A 16,179-nucleotide genomic window follows, 5' to 3' on the forward strand; every position below is an offset into this window, starting at 1 on the left:
TGTGCGGACAAAGTTGATTGAGTTATGACAATGTCTTGTCGTTTTTAATGAACTTAAATATTCTAACGGGTCGAGGGTCGCCATTGGACACCCATAGGGACGTAGCATCGTTTTAATTACACGGCGGTGTTATACAACATGTAATTATATTGAATACACTGATGATTTATTCGTTTAATCTTCGCTCTTTCATGAACTCAACAATTATTTTCATTACCGGTCATAGCCCTCGAGTTTTAATTATAATAAAATTAAAATTGTCGTCCGCTTTTATTTATTACTATGCCTTTTAAGTAGTTGTTTGACCAAAAAAAAAAAAATTGCTTCTATAGCTGTTAACCGATTGTGCGAACAAATTTGAAAGCAAACAGTGTATTCGTTTATATTATGTAAAAAAAAGTACCCTAGAATTTCAGTTTATTCTCTGTAATGATTGTTGATTGGAATGGATTGTGTTTACTCAATTTATATAACTCTACTATAAGCTTTGCTATACAGTTGATAAAATATTCATTGAATTAGACAAAAGGATTTCACTGGCAATGTTATTACGGTTGGCGTTATTTTAATTTATTTATTTTCTGTATTGTTCTTGTCGTACAACCAGCCTAGTGCACAATATTAAAATATTTTGATAACCGTACATTCAGTATTAACACTCATGTTCGTGGTTAATGTTTTAGCTTGTTTAAGTAATTAGGTTACATCAAACCTGCGTTGGACAACAGCTAAATATTGTTCGACCTGTCGTTGGTTGAACAAATATTTTAAAGGGATTTTAGTTACAAGCCGATTTCGCCATTGTTAAGTTGTCAAAATAAAATAATTTGCCTGTTGTATAATCGACAAATGCGTAGGTGAAATAAACACATACAATATTAACATTATTCTAAAAAAAAAAAATTAATGCATCTAACATTTGCTAACACGATTTTCCATAATATTTACCTAATCTGATTTAAAAAGCAAAGTCTTGTTCTTGTAGTCTATTTTTCAGACCTCAAGTCCCAAAACTACATTTGAAAAAGTGAAATTGTCTACCCCTTCTGGTGGAAAGGGTCAGAGGTATTTAACTTTTTCAAGTGTTGGCTGCATAAAGTACCCCTTCTGATTTATAGATATACTCATGAATGAATTATTCATTCGTTCAGTGGTTTAGGAGGTACCGTGGATCCAGACAGAAATATATAAAAAAAATAATAATTAAATAAAAACAACAATTCGTTGTAAAAACAATACCTTCTCAGTTTCGCTTTGAAGCTTAAAGTTTAGCGTCTAGCAATCTAGTACACCGTTTGCAATAAAAACGTTTACTCTTTGTTGTTTTTCAATAATGAAAAACGGTGTACTTTTTCTTTCTTTTTCCTTCGCAGACATTTATACAAGTATACAAGTTGTCGGATACTACCCTGTTTTCTGAATAATGTACCTCTTACAATTTTCAAACCAAAAAAAATAAAATATGTGCATCGTTGTTGTGCTACATATAAAAAATTTGAAAAAACATACACTTCTACACATAATATGTATATGTATGTATAATTTATTTTTTCATTTTGTGATTACCTGCTGTTTTATGTCCTTAAGCTTTATCACGCTGTGCCGGCCAATTCTTACACTATTATTTTATATCTTTACCGGTTTTTATTCCGTCGGCTCGGAAAACCAACAATAAGTTTTTTTTTTGCTTTATTTTTGTTTTTAAAAAAAGATGCGGTTGTCGCGCTGTTTGTTTTGTAGTACAAATTTCACACCCTACCGTTGAATTTAAATTAGTTGATGGAGTACATCAATTTCGTTATCAGACCACAAGGATTCTAATTTTGCTAGTCTTTATAGCTTGACACATTCTATGTACATTATACTGTTGTATTATATTGTTTGAATAAAGAGTGATCAATTCAACGCAAGACATTCATTTTCAAGGAAACCAATAACAATTTTGTAGTTTTTCTTTTAGAAAACATTTTTGTTTTTTGTCGTTATTTGTTATTTTGTGGTAGGTTGGATTTATTTAAAAAACACGGTTTGGTATGCGTTAGAAGATAATATACAAGTGCCTCTTATAATTTACCATCTGTACTTGGTCATTCCTGCAAATGGTACTGTCACAAAGTCTAATTGATAAAACAATCTGTGTTTTCTGAACTCAAAGTTTTCCTCGTTTATTTAGTTATGTAAACATTTTGGTTGATAATAATATTATGATAATAGTAGAAAAACTATTTTTTTAAATGTTTATTTGTTTAGAGCAATTCTAAAAGGATGCAATTTAGACGAATGACCGCTTAGCTTTGTAATATGATTTAAGTTTTAACTACATGTGTTTTATGTTTTCTTTTTTGCATTATTTGGAGATCATTTGGAATAAAAAGTAATGAGCGTTGACAAAATGTCGTTTGTAAATGAGGTCGAAGACGTCAGGTCAAATTAGTTAACTTAAAACAAAAACTACGGTTCTATAAACATCTCGGTCTGGTTAATCATTATTAAATTAAAAACTTCCTTAGTTGTGTAAAGTTTCCCACCGTAACCAGTAAAGTTTTTTAGAATTCTCGAGTGATAGGTGTCGGCGACCACATAAAAATGGCAAAGGTTATCTTTTTCTTAAATTTTCATAGCACATTTTAACTTGGATTTGAGCGACTTGAGCGACATTTAAAAATATTTTATAAGCGAGTATTTTTATCGGTTGCTTTTACAATGGCTTATGTGCGTGTAAGCTTTTTGGATTTAATGATTTTTGACGGTCTAAGCTATTAATTTAAAGTCGAGCCGGTCTCGAATGTGGCAACACTCTCATCAAGTTCATTTTGTTTGGAAAAAACGGTATGAGTTGTGGTTTATTGTTGCCGGGAAAATAACGAAATACAATTTCGAGGACAATTGGGAATTAAGCCGGCTAACAATTTAAATAAAAACAATAATAACTGTTTTATATTGTAACTTGGAATTCAAAATAATATTTTTGACAACGCTGAGTGTCATTTCTGTCGACTCGACACTTGATAAATTAATCATTAGAAGATGTTCTAAAGACACATTGCACAGCCCTATAAAGTGTACAAGTTAAGTTACAAGTTAAACATCAAGTAGTCTGAGACTAAAAAATATGGAAAATCTTTTGTTTTGTTTTTTTTTTTTAAAGCGGGATTTAACTGTTCAATAAGGATTGTTTTTTTGGCCGCAATAAAATAAATTGGCGATACAAAGAAGACAACGCGACAGGGTTTTGTAGAATCCAATAAAACAACAACTGGAAATGAGATAAAACCTGCATTGAGACGAGATAAGTCATTGAACGGTTTCACATTTAATAAAGATACAAATAAAATAAAAATGAACAATGTAAACGATCTGGTTCATTGCTTAAAATCAGTCATGGTAGAAAGATTATAAAATAAACATTCGGCTACATGAAATGTATCTAACATAGGAAACAAATTTTTCCAGAAATTATGAATACACTTTATTCATATTATTTTGTTCGTATGCTGTTTGGTAAATATTTGTACTATATTTTTCATAACTTCACTTCTTATACGAACAAAATTGTTGACTTAATTTTTTCCAATGCAAACACCTTTGTTTAGTTTTATGAAAATGTAGAAACTAATATTATTAGAATAATATTAGCGTTTGAATTTTTAATTTTCACCAATCTGTTTGATTATATTATGACTTTGTCAATATTTTCTTTCGGTTTTACAATATGAACTAGTAGACTATGGACTTTTGAAACTTACTTTATACTGTAAAAAATAACATAAACAAAAATGTTTTACAAGTTGCAAAACGCTTTCATGCCAAAAAAACCAAAACAAAGTGCTGTTTTTATACGAATGGAAAAACATTTACTATTAAAATGCGACCAAGAAAATAAAATGAGAACGGTTACTTTTTGATATTATGTTTTTAATAGTTATAATTGCATATAATATATTTTAATCCAGTCAACGGCCTTTGAACGTGCTTTCAAGTATCTTCGACATTTATTTTATTCTCCAAATTAAATGTTTTTATATTGTTTCTGCTTAGAAAGTGAAATCATTTATTTATACAATGCTTCGGCGTTCGCATTTGAATCATGTAAATGTTTTACTGACAAATTGTTTTTATAAAGTTATCAGCTTATAAGCCATGTGCTTATACTTAACCTGTCTTACATAAGCTTTAACCTACTTTATTTTAACGTGACAATTTGCTAAGTGTTTTAATTCGATTCTATCTTAACTAAAAGGTTTTACTCTCATATCATTACTCACTATCAGAATAAGCGAGTTCATCGAACCGACATGGATTTTCTATTACGACCTATTAGTACATATTATTAAAAGTGTAATATTTAAAAAAGTTGTATATTATTAAGTCTCAAGGTGTACATTGCTTTGGTGTAACTAAATTGTCTATGTTTTACAAAAACAAAATAAACTATTGTGGAAATTTGAACTTTTGTTTTCACAATATTGGAATACACTCTTCTATCTCAGAGGTACCAAAGAATGTTGACCCTTAAAGACATCTTAAGATACTAGGTTAGGTGTGAACAATTTCTAAAAACGACCATCTATTATCTGTTTTCAAGTAATTAATGATAATATACAAAGTATAAACAAGGCACGCGAAACCTTCGCCGCCAGTTTTACTCTGTTTATTATAATAATCGAATAGGTTATTATCAGATCTTGTTTCCTAAGCTGACCTTTCTGTTTGAATAATTTAAGTGGCTGAAAACGAAGTGAAAAAAAAATTATATTTATCATACTAAAAAGGAACGATATGCGCCTACGCTTTTCCGGAGGTTAAACTATATTTTAATAATGTATTTTTGAGTAAAGTGTACGTTTTTTTACTGCGCTGTAAACTTTTATGATGTCATAACGCATTGTCAATGCGATAAAATAAAATAAAATATGTATCACCACCTAACCGATATAGATAGGCAATAAACGTGGCCATTTCAAAACTTTAATTTTTTTCTTCAATACCTACTCTTAGTTATTATCCAAAACGTAGTTTCATTTGATAATCATAAACTCAATAGGTTTGTGCCTGGTACAAAATCATCTGTTATGAAAATACCAGTATCAGCTTAATACTGGTATCTTGATGAGTTTTCACACACACACTGTCAATTTTGCTTATTATACACTTTTAACACTTAAATAAAGAAATAAATCTCGACCGGTAAAATTATGTCTCTGATTTATTTTCATTACTTTTTATAACATGTTACCTTTAATATTTTGCATATTATACTCTTTAGAGTACACTAAACTCATTTTCTGTAATATAACAGAAACTCAATTTCTTAGAAAATATGAATATTTTTAACTTTATTATTTCCCTATATTTTCAGCTACATATTGCACACATATTATAATATATTTCAATACTTTGAAATTGTTTTATCTTCCTTCCTTTTCCGTAAAAAATTACCCATTTTAAGGATTTTAAACAAAAAACAGGCTGATTGGTTAACTTTGACTCAATAAATTGAAAAAGAATCTAGTTATTTTTTTTCCTCCACGGAAAACATCGAATCATGAATATGTTATCTCTTATCGTTTATTTCTTATCTCTTATCTCTTATCACATGAAAGTGAAAGTGTAACATAAAAATAACGACATACAATTTCTTTTATCCTTGTTATTAAAAACACATTTGAAAATGTATGATATTACGTTATTGAACAAAACGATAAAATTACTAAATATTTACCTGTCTTATGCCGGGTTGCGTCAAACTTGTCGTTTACTATTGGTAAATTATTTACCAACGTGCTAAGCTAACTTTTGTTAAACTTTATCTTTTGTTAAATTAACATGTGTTGAATTTACTAGTGTTGCTCAATCGTTGTTTTATATTCAGGTTATTGCCAGTTAACTGGTTATCGAATAAATGGTATCAGCAATAGGAGTTAGTATTATTATTATATAGGGTCTTATCAATGATAAAACATTGATAACAAAATTTAATTATACATACATTTTTACACAGCAATAAATGACCCTGTAATTTAACTCATGATAAAGTACATTCATCTCTGTTTAAATATTTTGTACTATCAATTTTTCGATAGTGCTCTGGAAAGTAAGAATAGTTTTGTTAAACATGTCGACCAGGTTTATAACCGGGTTATGATAACCTGGTTTGAATAATTACGGACGTGTTGAGTGCTGAATGAGATGTTTTAAATTTAGAACAGACTCTACAATAATTTATACCCGACTGTTGTGGGACTTCGGACAAACATAATATCTGCGTGGAATGGCTCGTGTGTATTGACTTCATACGCTCATGTGTGTCTATGTGTCAAACGTGTGGGTGTTTGTAAAAACAGTCAAACGGTTGACGGATCACACTCATCCTTTTGCCTTCGCCGTTCGAATTAATCGTCCGCTTTCACATCTACATTGTGCATACTTTCGTGTGGTGCAAAGTTAGCTGTTGTGACCGTTTAGAAGCGATTCGGTTTGTGTATTGACCAAGCCACAAACTGTTTTCCAACTTGTCAAGGAAGAGTGCGATAAATTCGTTGTCCCACTTGGAGTAGTAGGTATACAGGGTGATTATAACTAAGGGTAAGACACTTATTTGTTCTTCAACCGTTAGCAGTTTTTCTTTTTGGAGACATGTTATTTTACAAAATTGTTTTTTGTGTTTTCCGGAGCTCCATCAAGTTTTTTAATTAGCTCAACTTAATTGGTAGTGTACACAAGTAACACCTGGCGCTTCTTTCCACTCGACCCAACCGCGCTTAAAATGTTTGTTTCACATCCTCATCAAAGCCACCGTTTTTTATACAACAATTCTGAATTGTCATTACTTGTGTTGTCCCTTCAACATTTTGCCCTTTTCCTCCAAACTCATACTATATATGTTTTGTTTTACTTTTAAAATCATTTTTAGTCTCTTTCTTTCTCCACTCCTCGAGCCTAACGATATCTTCTCCCAGATTTTCTCCTACTAAAACTATATCATCTGCAAACATCATGCACCATAGAACCACACCTGTATCTGCCTTATGACTTTATCTAACCCTGCTGTAAACCTTTTTTAACCCTTAAATGCTATGTTCTGTGGGAGACCTATTTACTAATGATTGAAACTAAAAAAAAAAAATACTGTAAAAGCTACAAAAATGCAACTATTTTTTTTAAGAGAAAATAAGTGTCTTAGTCTTACTGAATCAACATGTATAGACTAAAGTACCTAGTACTGGCGCTAGTGAGATAAAATAAAACCTTATATGATAGTATGATGCAATTTTGAAAGGGCTATCGTGACAATAGAAAGCATGAAGGGTTTTTTGAAGTTTTTGGTATTATTTTATAACATTCGACTATTTTTTGTGACTAATAACCACATAATTATATGTACAAGTCTGTCTCGAGATTATTCATTAACTACAACACTATTTTGCAGGTGGAAAATGACTCATCTTCAGTACGGGTATCAGGACAGCCATGTCTTAGACTTGGTAATTGCAGAAAGGAGAAAGAGCTGCGAATTTATAACGGACGGACTGCCAGGTGAGGATAATTTTTCAATTATATGAATTGGAACCAATTTTTCATTAATATATTATCATAAAAAAATATTATAACCGTATACCATCTTAGCTGCACACCGATTAGCATAAGGTATGGAATTGTAGATAAGACGAGATGTGTTTATCGAATTAGAAACTTTCTAGACGTTATCGGTATGAAAATATATTGTCGAATTTTGCTTTTGTCATTTCAACAAGTGACGTGAACTTTCCGATGACATTAATCATTTGCTTCAGTACAGTATGTTTCAGCAAAAGCCAATAGATTAAAATATTCAGTTGACTGATAACGCTCTTACCGCATCTTCATGTGTCAATTAAAAAATAAAATTAAAAAAAAAAATTTGGCTAAATTATTTGGTTTACAAAATGGTTTTGCCAACGTTTCGAAAGCTTTTCATCTTCAGGACGATTGCTTCAGTCTACAGGCAGCAGTGGGGCAAACAACACCAGCACAGCCTTGAAGATGAAAGATGAAAAGTTCCTGAAAAGTTGGCAAAGCAAATTTGTGAACATAGCTATAACTATAAACGGAGTTGTGCATCGGTCCAATAAAACGTTATCTAAATAATCATTAAGCAACATATTAATTAAGTTAAAGTTATTCGAATAGTTCCAAAAATAACTATTCAAAAAATAAATCACAACCATCTTTACCATTTTTTTCTTTTAAGGGAGTGCGTTTTTAAAATAAAATTCTTTTATCTATAAAAATACTACACAATTTTTTTTTGTATTTTAGTTCTAATAAAAAATGATACACTTAAAATTATAACAAAAAAAATTTTTTTTTATCTACAATAATTAGCGAAATACTCGGAAAGCGATTTAAAGAAATTTCGCTCGTTTAATCGTTTCCACAATATTTGGTAAGTACAGAAAATTGTAAATTTAAGTGCTATAATAATTTTAGTTTCTTCGCACAGCCGTTATTATAATTACCGTGTATTTTATTTAATCCATTCAATCTTGGGGGTTTGATTTGATTAAACGAAATGTGCGGTGCCTAACTCTATAATTGGTATTTATATTGCATATAATTTTGATGAAGCGTTAAAATTATCCGAGTACAGTTTTAACAACTACAAGTACAATTTGTTTTTAATTAGAGACACTTATATTAATCGGCCACCTTGCAGTTCCTAAAAAATGGGGACGTTTACCTTTCTCGGTTCACATATTAGTCAAGGGATTCTTTATGACAAAAAGATAAAAAGCAAATGCGATAAAAATAGAACATCTTTTGGGCCATTCGCAGACTGATGCGTGTAATCTTTTGAACAGAGTTTTCAGGTTTTTTTTAATAATTCTTTTATGCCTACGGGGTTCCTTTTTATTATGAAATATTACATTATTTCTATGCTGAGGTCGGTCGGACAAATAAGGGTAAACATCACAGTCTTGGGTACACAATAAGTCGGTATTTTTATTGTGTAAAGTTGAATATTATTTCTACAGTGAAATTAATGGTTGACAAACTTTTCCATATTAACCTAACCTAATCTAACCATAATACTTAAATTTTAACTTCAAACAAATTAAATGTTGCCCTTACAATGATTTGCATCGAATCGTTATAATGATTTTTACACTGTGCTGGAATTTTTAAAACATTTTTACTTGGTCAAGCAACATTGAATGCAGCAACAATGTTTTTTTTTTTTTTTGTAGTACTTTTATTAGGTTTTGTTTTTTGGTGTTCAGAAAATATTGATGTTTTATTAAACTGTGCTGTGTGGGAATCGTTTTATACCAGCGATATTGTGTGTCCCAAAAGTAAGTAGTCTATATGCATGACACGGCGACATTGTGCCATTATGTTACATGCTACGTGTAGGCGTTTAAGTGTGAATATTCTCTACATATTTAAGCAAACAAAATATCAACAACTGAGTGTACTATAAAATTCAGTGCAAACGGTACAAAAACCTAGCAAAGCGTTTTCGCTTAATGAAATGTTGGCAAAAATAAACTAACCCCGTATTATGTTCATATCCGTTTTCACAGTCCACAGGTTTACTTCTCTTTTTTTTTATATAATATGTAAAAATCCCACGCAACTTCAGTAATAACTATAAAAATAAAATTCCATTTGAAATTTCTGTGTACGTTCCCAAGGGGTACTATTTACTTGACTTCTCTTTTGAACAATTTACCAGATAGACACCGCTGTACAGTGTAAATCATGCAAATGATTGTAACATTGAAAATATATAATATGCAAATTTGGCTTTTGATGTAACCAACGCGCCAATTTGAATAATACCGATTTCAGTAGGGCAACGTCTTAGGAACCGAGAAAATAATTAAATTTCACCGCCAAGACGATCGCAACAGGGAATTTACTAAAGTAAAAATATAATATAACATTGTTAATTTGAGTAATGATACATGGCCGTCAGCGTTTAATTAATATAATATCTTGTTTCCAGACTCTGGACTTTTTAAGATTATTTATTACATAAGCCGACCTTCTGTTGAACAAAGGCCTGACGTTGAATTTCTGTTTAAAAATCTCATATTTAATTATGTATTTTTTTTTTTAACTATAGGAAGAGCTAAAGGTACGCTGAAGATAAATTACAGTATTATGCCGGGTACAGTATAATCTCAACCCGGTAAAGAGTGTCGAACCTGTAGTTGACTAATTTCTTAGTGTGCTGACTTTATAATGTGCCCGTTTCTCGTTTGACAGTGGGTTATACTCCTTTAAATTTATAGCTATCTTCGAACCGCAGTGACCGACTTGAACTATGCTATGCTGGATTTATTTGATCCGTTTTAGTTTTTTAAGCAACCGAATAATTACTTTGGTAAGAACGAATGCGGATGTCACGGTTATAAAATATGTATTTCCAAAGATTTATGAGACAGTGGAATTGTGTACAGCTAAATTTATAAATATTAATAACTTGAAAATGCCAATTGTGCGTTTAACAATCGATAAATATTTACAATCGTGAATATAATTGAATAACTTAGTTTCAAATTTAAAACAAACAGCACAGTGCGGTCGAATCTGGAAATAGTATAAGTTTTAAGAGAAAAATAATTGTAATGGCAAAAATGTGTTTAAAATTTGATTTTTAGTACAATTGTGACAGATTTTGTTGAGAAAACTTTATATGTTATAGTCCCACTCTACCTTTCAGTCTTATCTATCAGATCATAGGCAAAATGAAGAAAAAGTGTCCACCCCTTCTGGGACAAATGGTTTTAATGTTGTTTTCTAGATCCGTCAACCTGTATTGGTAATACTAAGAATATTCCCATATAGGTACAAATTTGTTGGAAGTTTTTCTCTATTTCAAAAGGGAAAATAGTGTACTTCTTGAATTTTTTCCCATATATTTCTAATCTATAGACTCGTTGTGTGTGAAATAATTGTAAAGGATCTAAAGATATACATCATTGTAAAAAAGCAGTTGAAGCTAAAATTATAACTACAATATAATGTTCACAGAGAACGGCCACGTCGACGGTTGGTGTCCCCGAGAATTCGATGGGTGGACATGTGTGAACAGGACTAAAGCCGGCGAAGTAGCTTCTTTTCCGTGTCCTTATTTCATCCTTGGATTCGATGCAACACGTGAGTAACAACAGCTTTGGTATAATTTCAGTGTAATATAGTTTTGAGTAAAATATATATCATGTCTTTACTTAAATGGATGTTACATCAAATGCCTTGCCCATAAGTGCTCGTTATAATGTAGTGTGCCAGGTAAAACGGACGTTTGTGCTTGCTGTGTCTAATGCTCAAACGTCTAGTCGCCATTGGGAATGGCGTAGCATAATAATTATTCTTGTTACCGGACATCAGGAAATGAGGTGGTTGGAATGTAAATGGTTCCACAAGACATTAAAGTCTGTCTGTGAATATTGTGTTTTTGGTCGTTTTGATGTTTACCATTTAGTTTCAAATGTACCGTGAAACGTTTGACGGTGGTTTTAAAAACTAGGTTGTGTGCAGCCCAACGGCTGCACATAACTTCATCACTACAATATTGAGGTCAAACAAGCTAAACACTTCATGACCATTGCTGAACCAATTTCGTCGTGTAGCACTTCTTTGAGATCAGAAATCATATCTGAAAGGTGCTTTATTGGGCGAGTAAATATGTTACACAATAAGTAACGGTTAAACGCATATTTTGTAAAGGTAAAAATGTGTTTAAAATTGTATTTTTAGTACTGGGGTTAGGTTATCTGCGCTTTTTGAAATGTAATCATAATGGATATTATTAGGTAGGGTACCAGTAGGGTCAAGTGTTATTAATGAGAATTAACAGGACAGCAGATTTTGGAGTGTCCGACAAAAAGGACGAGCACGACCGTCTCGCTTTTAATGCTAAATATAATACCTATACGGTTTAATGGTCTTAGGCGACCTTTCAAAAAGATTATAGTGCTAATGCCGTTTACGACTGGTCGTCATGTGAACACATAACATTATCAAGTTTAAATTATTCCTAAAATGTTTATGGTGTATAAACTCCAAGGGATATTCCATTACCAGAAACAAAAGCAAATGTTTATAGTAGTATATGTGAATATTAATTTTATCCTATTTAAATCTTCTGAGTGTAGAAATAAATTATTTTTTTATGTGTTCTTTTACCGTGTTTACAAGTGCTACTTACATCATATTATACTGCTTTGTCCCTTCATTGGTGGGTAATGCGTTTTGCTATGGTCTAAGAGCTATGTGACCTCAATTAGGGTTTTTAGTAACATATTTGTACAGACACAGTCTAAAACCTGTTAGGGTTTGTCAGGTTAGTTTTAGCGTTGTTTTGGAATCATCTGCAATGTTTTCTATCCGGATGTGCGTGCGCTGTCTAATTGGAAAAATTGAATGACTGACAACATTTCCATAAACCGTTTGGGAAATGAATTATTATTCATAAAATGTACATTGTTCGCTGGGCAACACGAGTAATCGTTTAATAACTGTACCTAATAATGGTTATTGGCGAATCACTTATGCCAGCTTTGCATGTTGGCGCTGTTGCTTTCTATTGTTGCAGGCTTACAAGCTCTCGAAAACATAAACAACCGCGGCTTTTAGCATCATAGACAAAGTGTAATTAATTATTAACAATACAGTCATTGTGTTTGCTACTAAATCATACAGTATTCATATTCTACACAACACCGCTAAGCTCTTTCATCCCGGCGTTTTATTATTCAACGTTGCACCCTTACCCGCTTTAGAAGGGTCGACCAAGCCGACAATCCGCCGTCAATCTTTTTAGCATTATTTCTCGAAATAGCATATTATATTGTACTCATTTTCGTGTTTTAACTTCAGATCAGACGGGTAACGACCTAAATAAGGGAACCTAACATAAACAAAAACATAACAAACCACCTGTACCTATTTTCATCCGTGGAGTAATAGAATTTTGCACATTTCGAACATGCTTAATATGTCGTTAAATCAACCAATGAGAACTTAAAAGTCCAAACTACCAACTCTGGCTCATACAGTCATCAGTCTAGTTAAATATCTGAAAGAAAATAAAGCTGAATCGAACAACCATATAAAAGACGCATAGTAATTCAATGTACAAACTGTCAGAATTATGGTCACTCTAAATCCTATCGTGTACACCTAACCTAACCAGAATCTAATTTAGCTACACAGCTTTCCTTTCTCATTTCTGAATTTATACTTGTAATAAACCCTCTTGTACCATTACTCACAACAGTTATAAATAAACTCATTAAATATAGCCTGTAATAAATCAGTATATAAACGTACTAAAGATATTACTTTGGAATGCTAATGGTTTAAAACAACACGATTCTGAACTATTAAACTTACTATGAGAAAACCAAATTGATCTGTCACTCATTTCCGAAATCTATATTAATTTTCATAATATACAAATCCCTATTAAGCTTTATTTGGGCCTATGCAAAACCATTCCAACTTTGTACCTTACAAGTCTTCCAATCCATCACTCCAAGTATTATCTCTTGAGTGAATCACTTTAAAAAAAAACACCTTGTATATGTATTGAGACATTCGCATTAGTAAATTTCCTTGTATCGCAGTGTGAAATATTTCACTATCTCCGTCCTAATAAAAATCTTAAGTTAAATCCGAGAAGAGATGTAAAACGTTCGTGTCTCTTGTAAATCAGGATAAAAGCTGGGCGTTAACCCACAATGAAAAAACCTTGTGTAAATGGTTCCCCTTGCTTGCACTTAGCCGATTACCCGTGTTCACATGACACTAGTCCGAGACAATGAGGTAAAAATGATAAGATGTTCGGGCTTTTGATTATTAGGTACATCTGTGCACAAAAAATCCATTTATAGCAAACACTATTTGCAAACAAAAATCTGTTTAACAGACACACGTTTACTCTTAAAACAATTGCAGTGGTCTTTTTGGGGCCACTTTAGTTTAAGTTAAACTTCTATAACTTAAACGGTAATGTATATTATGTTTAACTAACTTTTTAAATTGAGAATAAACAGCTGAAGTCGTTGACAAACCGTTGCTAAAGTTTAAAAGTAATTATACAAACAGCCGGTTTCACCAACTATTGTTAAATACACTCTTAACACAATGTTAGTTAACAATTCATTTAAATTCGACATCTGGTTAAATGACATAAGTTTCACTCTACCATTAGTATTGTTAAATTATATTTGTTAAGTTAACTAAACGTTAATTGGGTTACCGAGTTGGAATCGAGGTAACCCTCGATTCCAACGTCCTCATTAGTTATTAGGATATGTGATAACTGATAAGTGATTGTATGATTTAATTTGTCAGTTTGTTATTATTTGACATTTTATTTTTCTTTCTTTTGACGTTTCGGTCTATATAAATAATTTATACATAATTTTTTAAAACATTGTTTAGATAGTATATTTTTTTCTAAAAATAGTTGGTCACCAAGGTCATTAAAATATTTTTTCTATTTTGAAGGCCTATGGAAAAAAGGTAGACAGACAAGACATAACAATATTAGCTAAATTACAAAATACAATAAATTATGATATTTTAACCTATAATGCAAAGTCTGTTCTATTCCTTTATACTTAATCTACCTATATAAAATAACTTCTGCTTACCTAATAAAGGGCTATCGAAGTTGTCTTTTCTATTGTTCTCTTAGACACTCAATATCAAGAAATTCCTCATCAAATGTGTGACTCATTATATACTACTAATATAATCAGTCAACAAAAATTATGAAACAATTTCAGAACTATAATAATATAAATATTATATATATATATATATATAAGTACTACAATACATTTTCGGGTGATTAATTTAACAATCGTTTTGACAATGTGTTAAGGCTAACAAATCTCGATGAAACCCAATTATTATTAACTAGTTGTTAAATATAATTAACAATAAGTTAAATTCTTAACAAATTTTGGTGAAACCGGCTGAAAAGCGGTTATCGAATTAACTATTTCATTAATAAATTATATTTAAATTTATAATTAAAACGTTTGAGCATAAATATCGTTTGTCAATTGTCTGCACGAAACGAGACACAAACCATAATAATTCGTTTTGTCTGTTTGTAAGCAAACGCGACCGGTAAAATGTATTACTTCTAAAGATTTCAATTTATTTTCTAAAATACCATTTCGTTTCAAACAAATATAAATAATTTCCAGATTGGAAGACAAATACACAAAAGAAACGCACATCCAATTAAATTCTATCTATATTTATGATGCAAAAGTAAACGGTTTTTTGTAAATTATTATTATTGGTTATTTGAGACTTATTTTTCTCCAGGTATTGTATTAAAAAAACATGCTGCTTCAATAACAATTTTCACGTTGAAGTATGTAAAAATTATATAATTAATAAAATTATTACTGCTAAAAGTATAATTTCATTCAAATCTTGTTAAAATTTATTTAAATTAATTTCATTTTCACATTTTTTCCCCCTGAAATTTTCTATATTATTTATTATCCAACAGATGAAAAAACATATTAATTTATTTTTAACATTAAAAAAATTGATGTCACGCCGAGACAGGTTGTGCTCGGCTGTAATTTATTGCAATATCGTTTGAAAGAATCAATTATTGTCTGAAATTCAATTTATTTTTAGTCAGGTTGAAATTTTAAAATGATTTTCCAAATTTTACATTGTCAAGACGAAGATATTGTTTTGTTATAAATTCAACGCCACCGTTGCGCGCATCTTAATAATAATTTATGAGCTTAACTCGACACTTTGACAGTGTGCTTTCAATATTAAAACAAAAAACGGTATGGTTTTGTGTTTCTTATTTGTTACACCCTGCAAGAATAATGCAAAATTTGTATTAATATAATAGTCAAAATGATTGGCACAATCTTCGGTTTTTGTTTAACGATTTTTGTTCACTGGATCCGAAAACTTGCTCCATCGTCGGCGGTGGCATGTTATAATAACAATTTTAAGATCTAAGACAAACTTTCGGCCAATCTCGGATTAAAACATTCAAGCTGACAGAACAGAATAGAATATAATATTATTTTATGCTAATTTCCACTATTAAGTACCGCCAATATAGATTGTAATACTAACCAAACGGGAAAACTTCTTATCAAATAGACAGAAGATAAAACCAGATTGTTAAATTCT

General features: G+C 31.0%; 1 protein-coding gene across 1 annotated transcript in view; it reads left to right on the forward strand.

Moving 5' to 3' along the window:
- The window catches only part of LOC126843236 (calcitonin gene-related peptide type 1 receptor-like), a 42,555-nt gene that overhangs the window by 6,229 nt on the left and 20,147 nt on the right, over positions 1-16,179 (forward strand). Inside the window, exons 2-3 of the mRNA XM_050580622.1 lie at positions 7,430-7,536; positions 11,020-11,145. Of these exons, the coding sequence (XP_050436579.1) occupies positions 7,437-7,536; positions 11,020-11,145 (226 nt within the window). The 5' untranslated portion in view covers positions 7,430-7,436. The remainder of the gene's footprint in view (positions 1-7,429; positions 7,537-11,019; positions 11,146-16,179) is intronic.

The sequence above is a fragment of the Adelges cooleyi genome, unplaced genomic scaffold (assembly GCF_023614345.1).
Source record: "Adelges cooleyi isolate 19-005CV unplaced genomic scaffold, UGA_ACOO_1.1 ACOO_flye_CR_arks_rails_tigmint_CR_PRNA_574, whole genome shotgun sequence".
Lineage (NCBI taxonomy): Eukaryota > Metazoa > Arthropoda > Insecta > Hemiptera > Adelgidae > Adelges > Adelges cooleyi.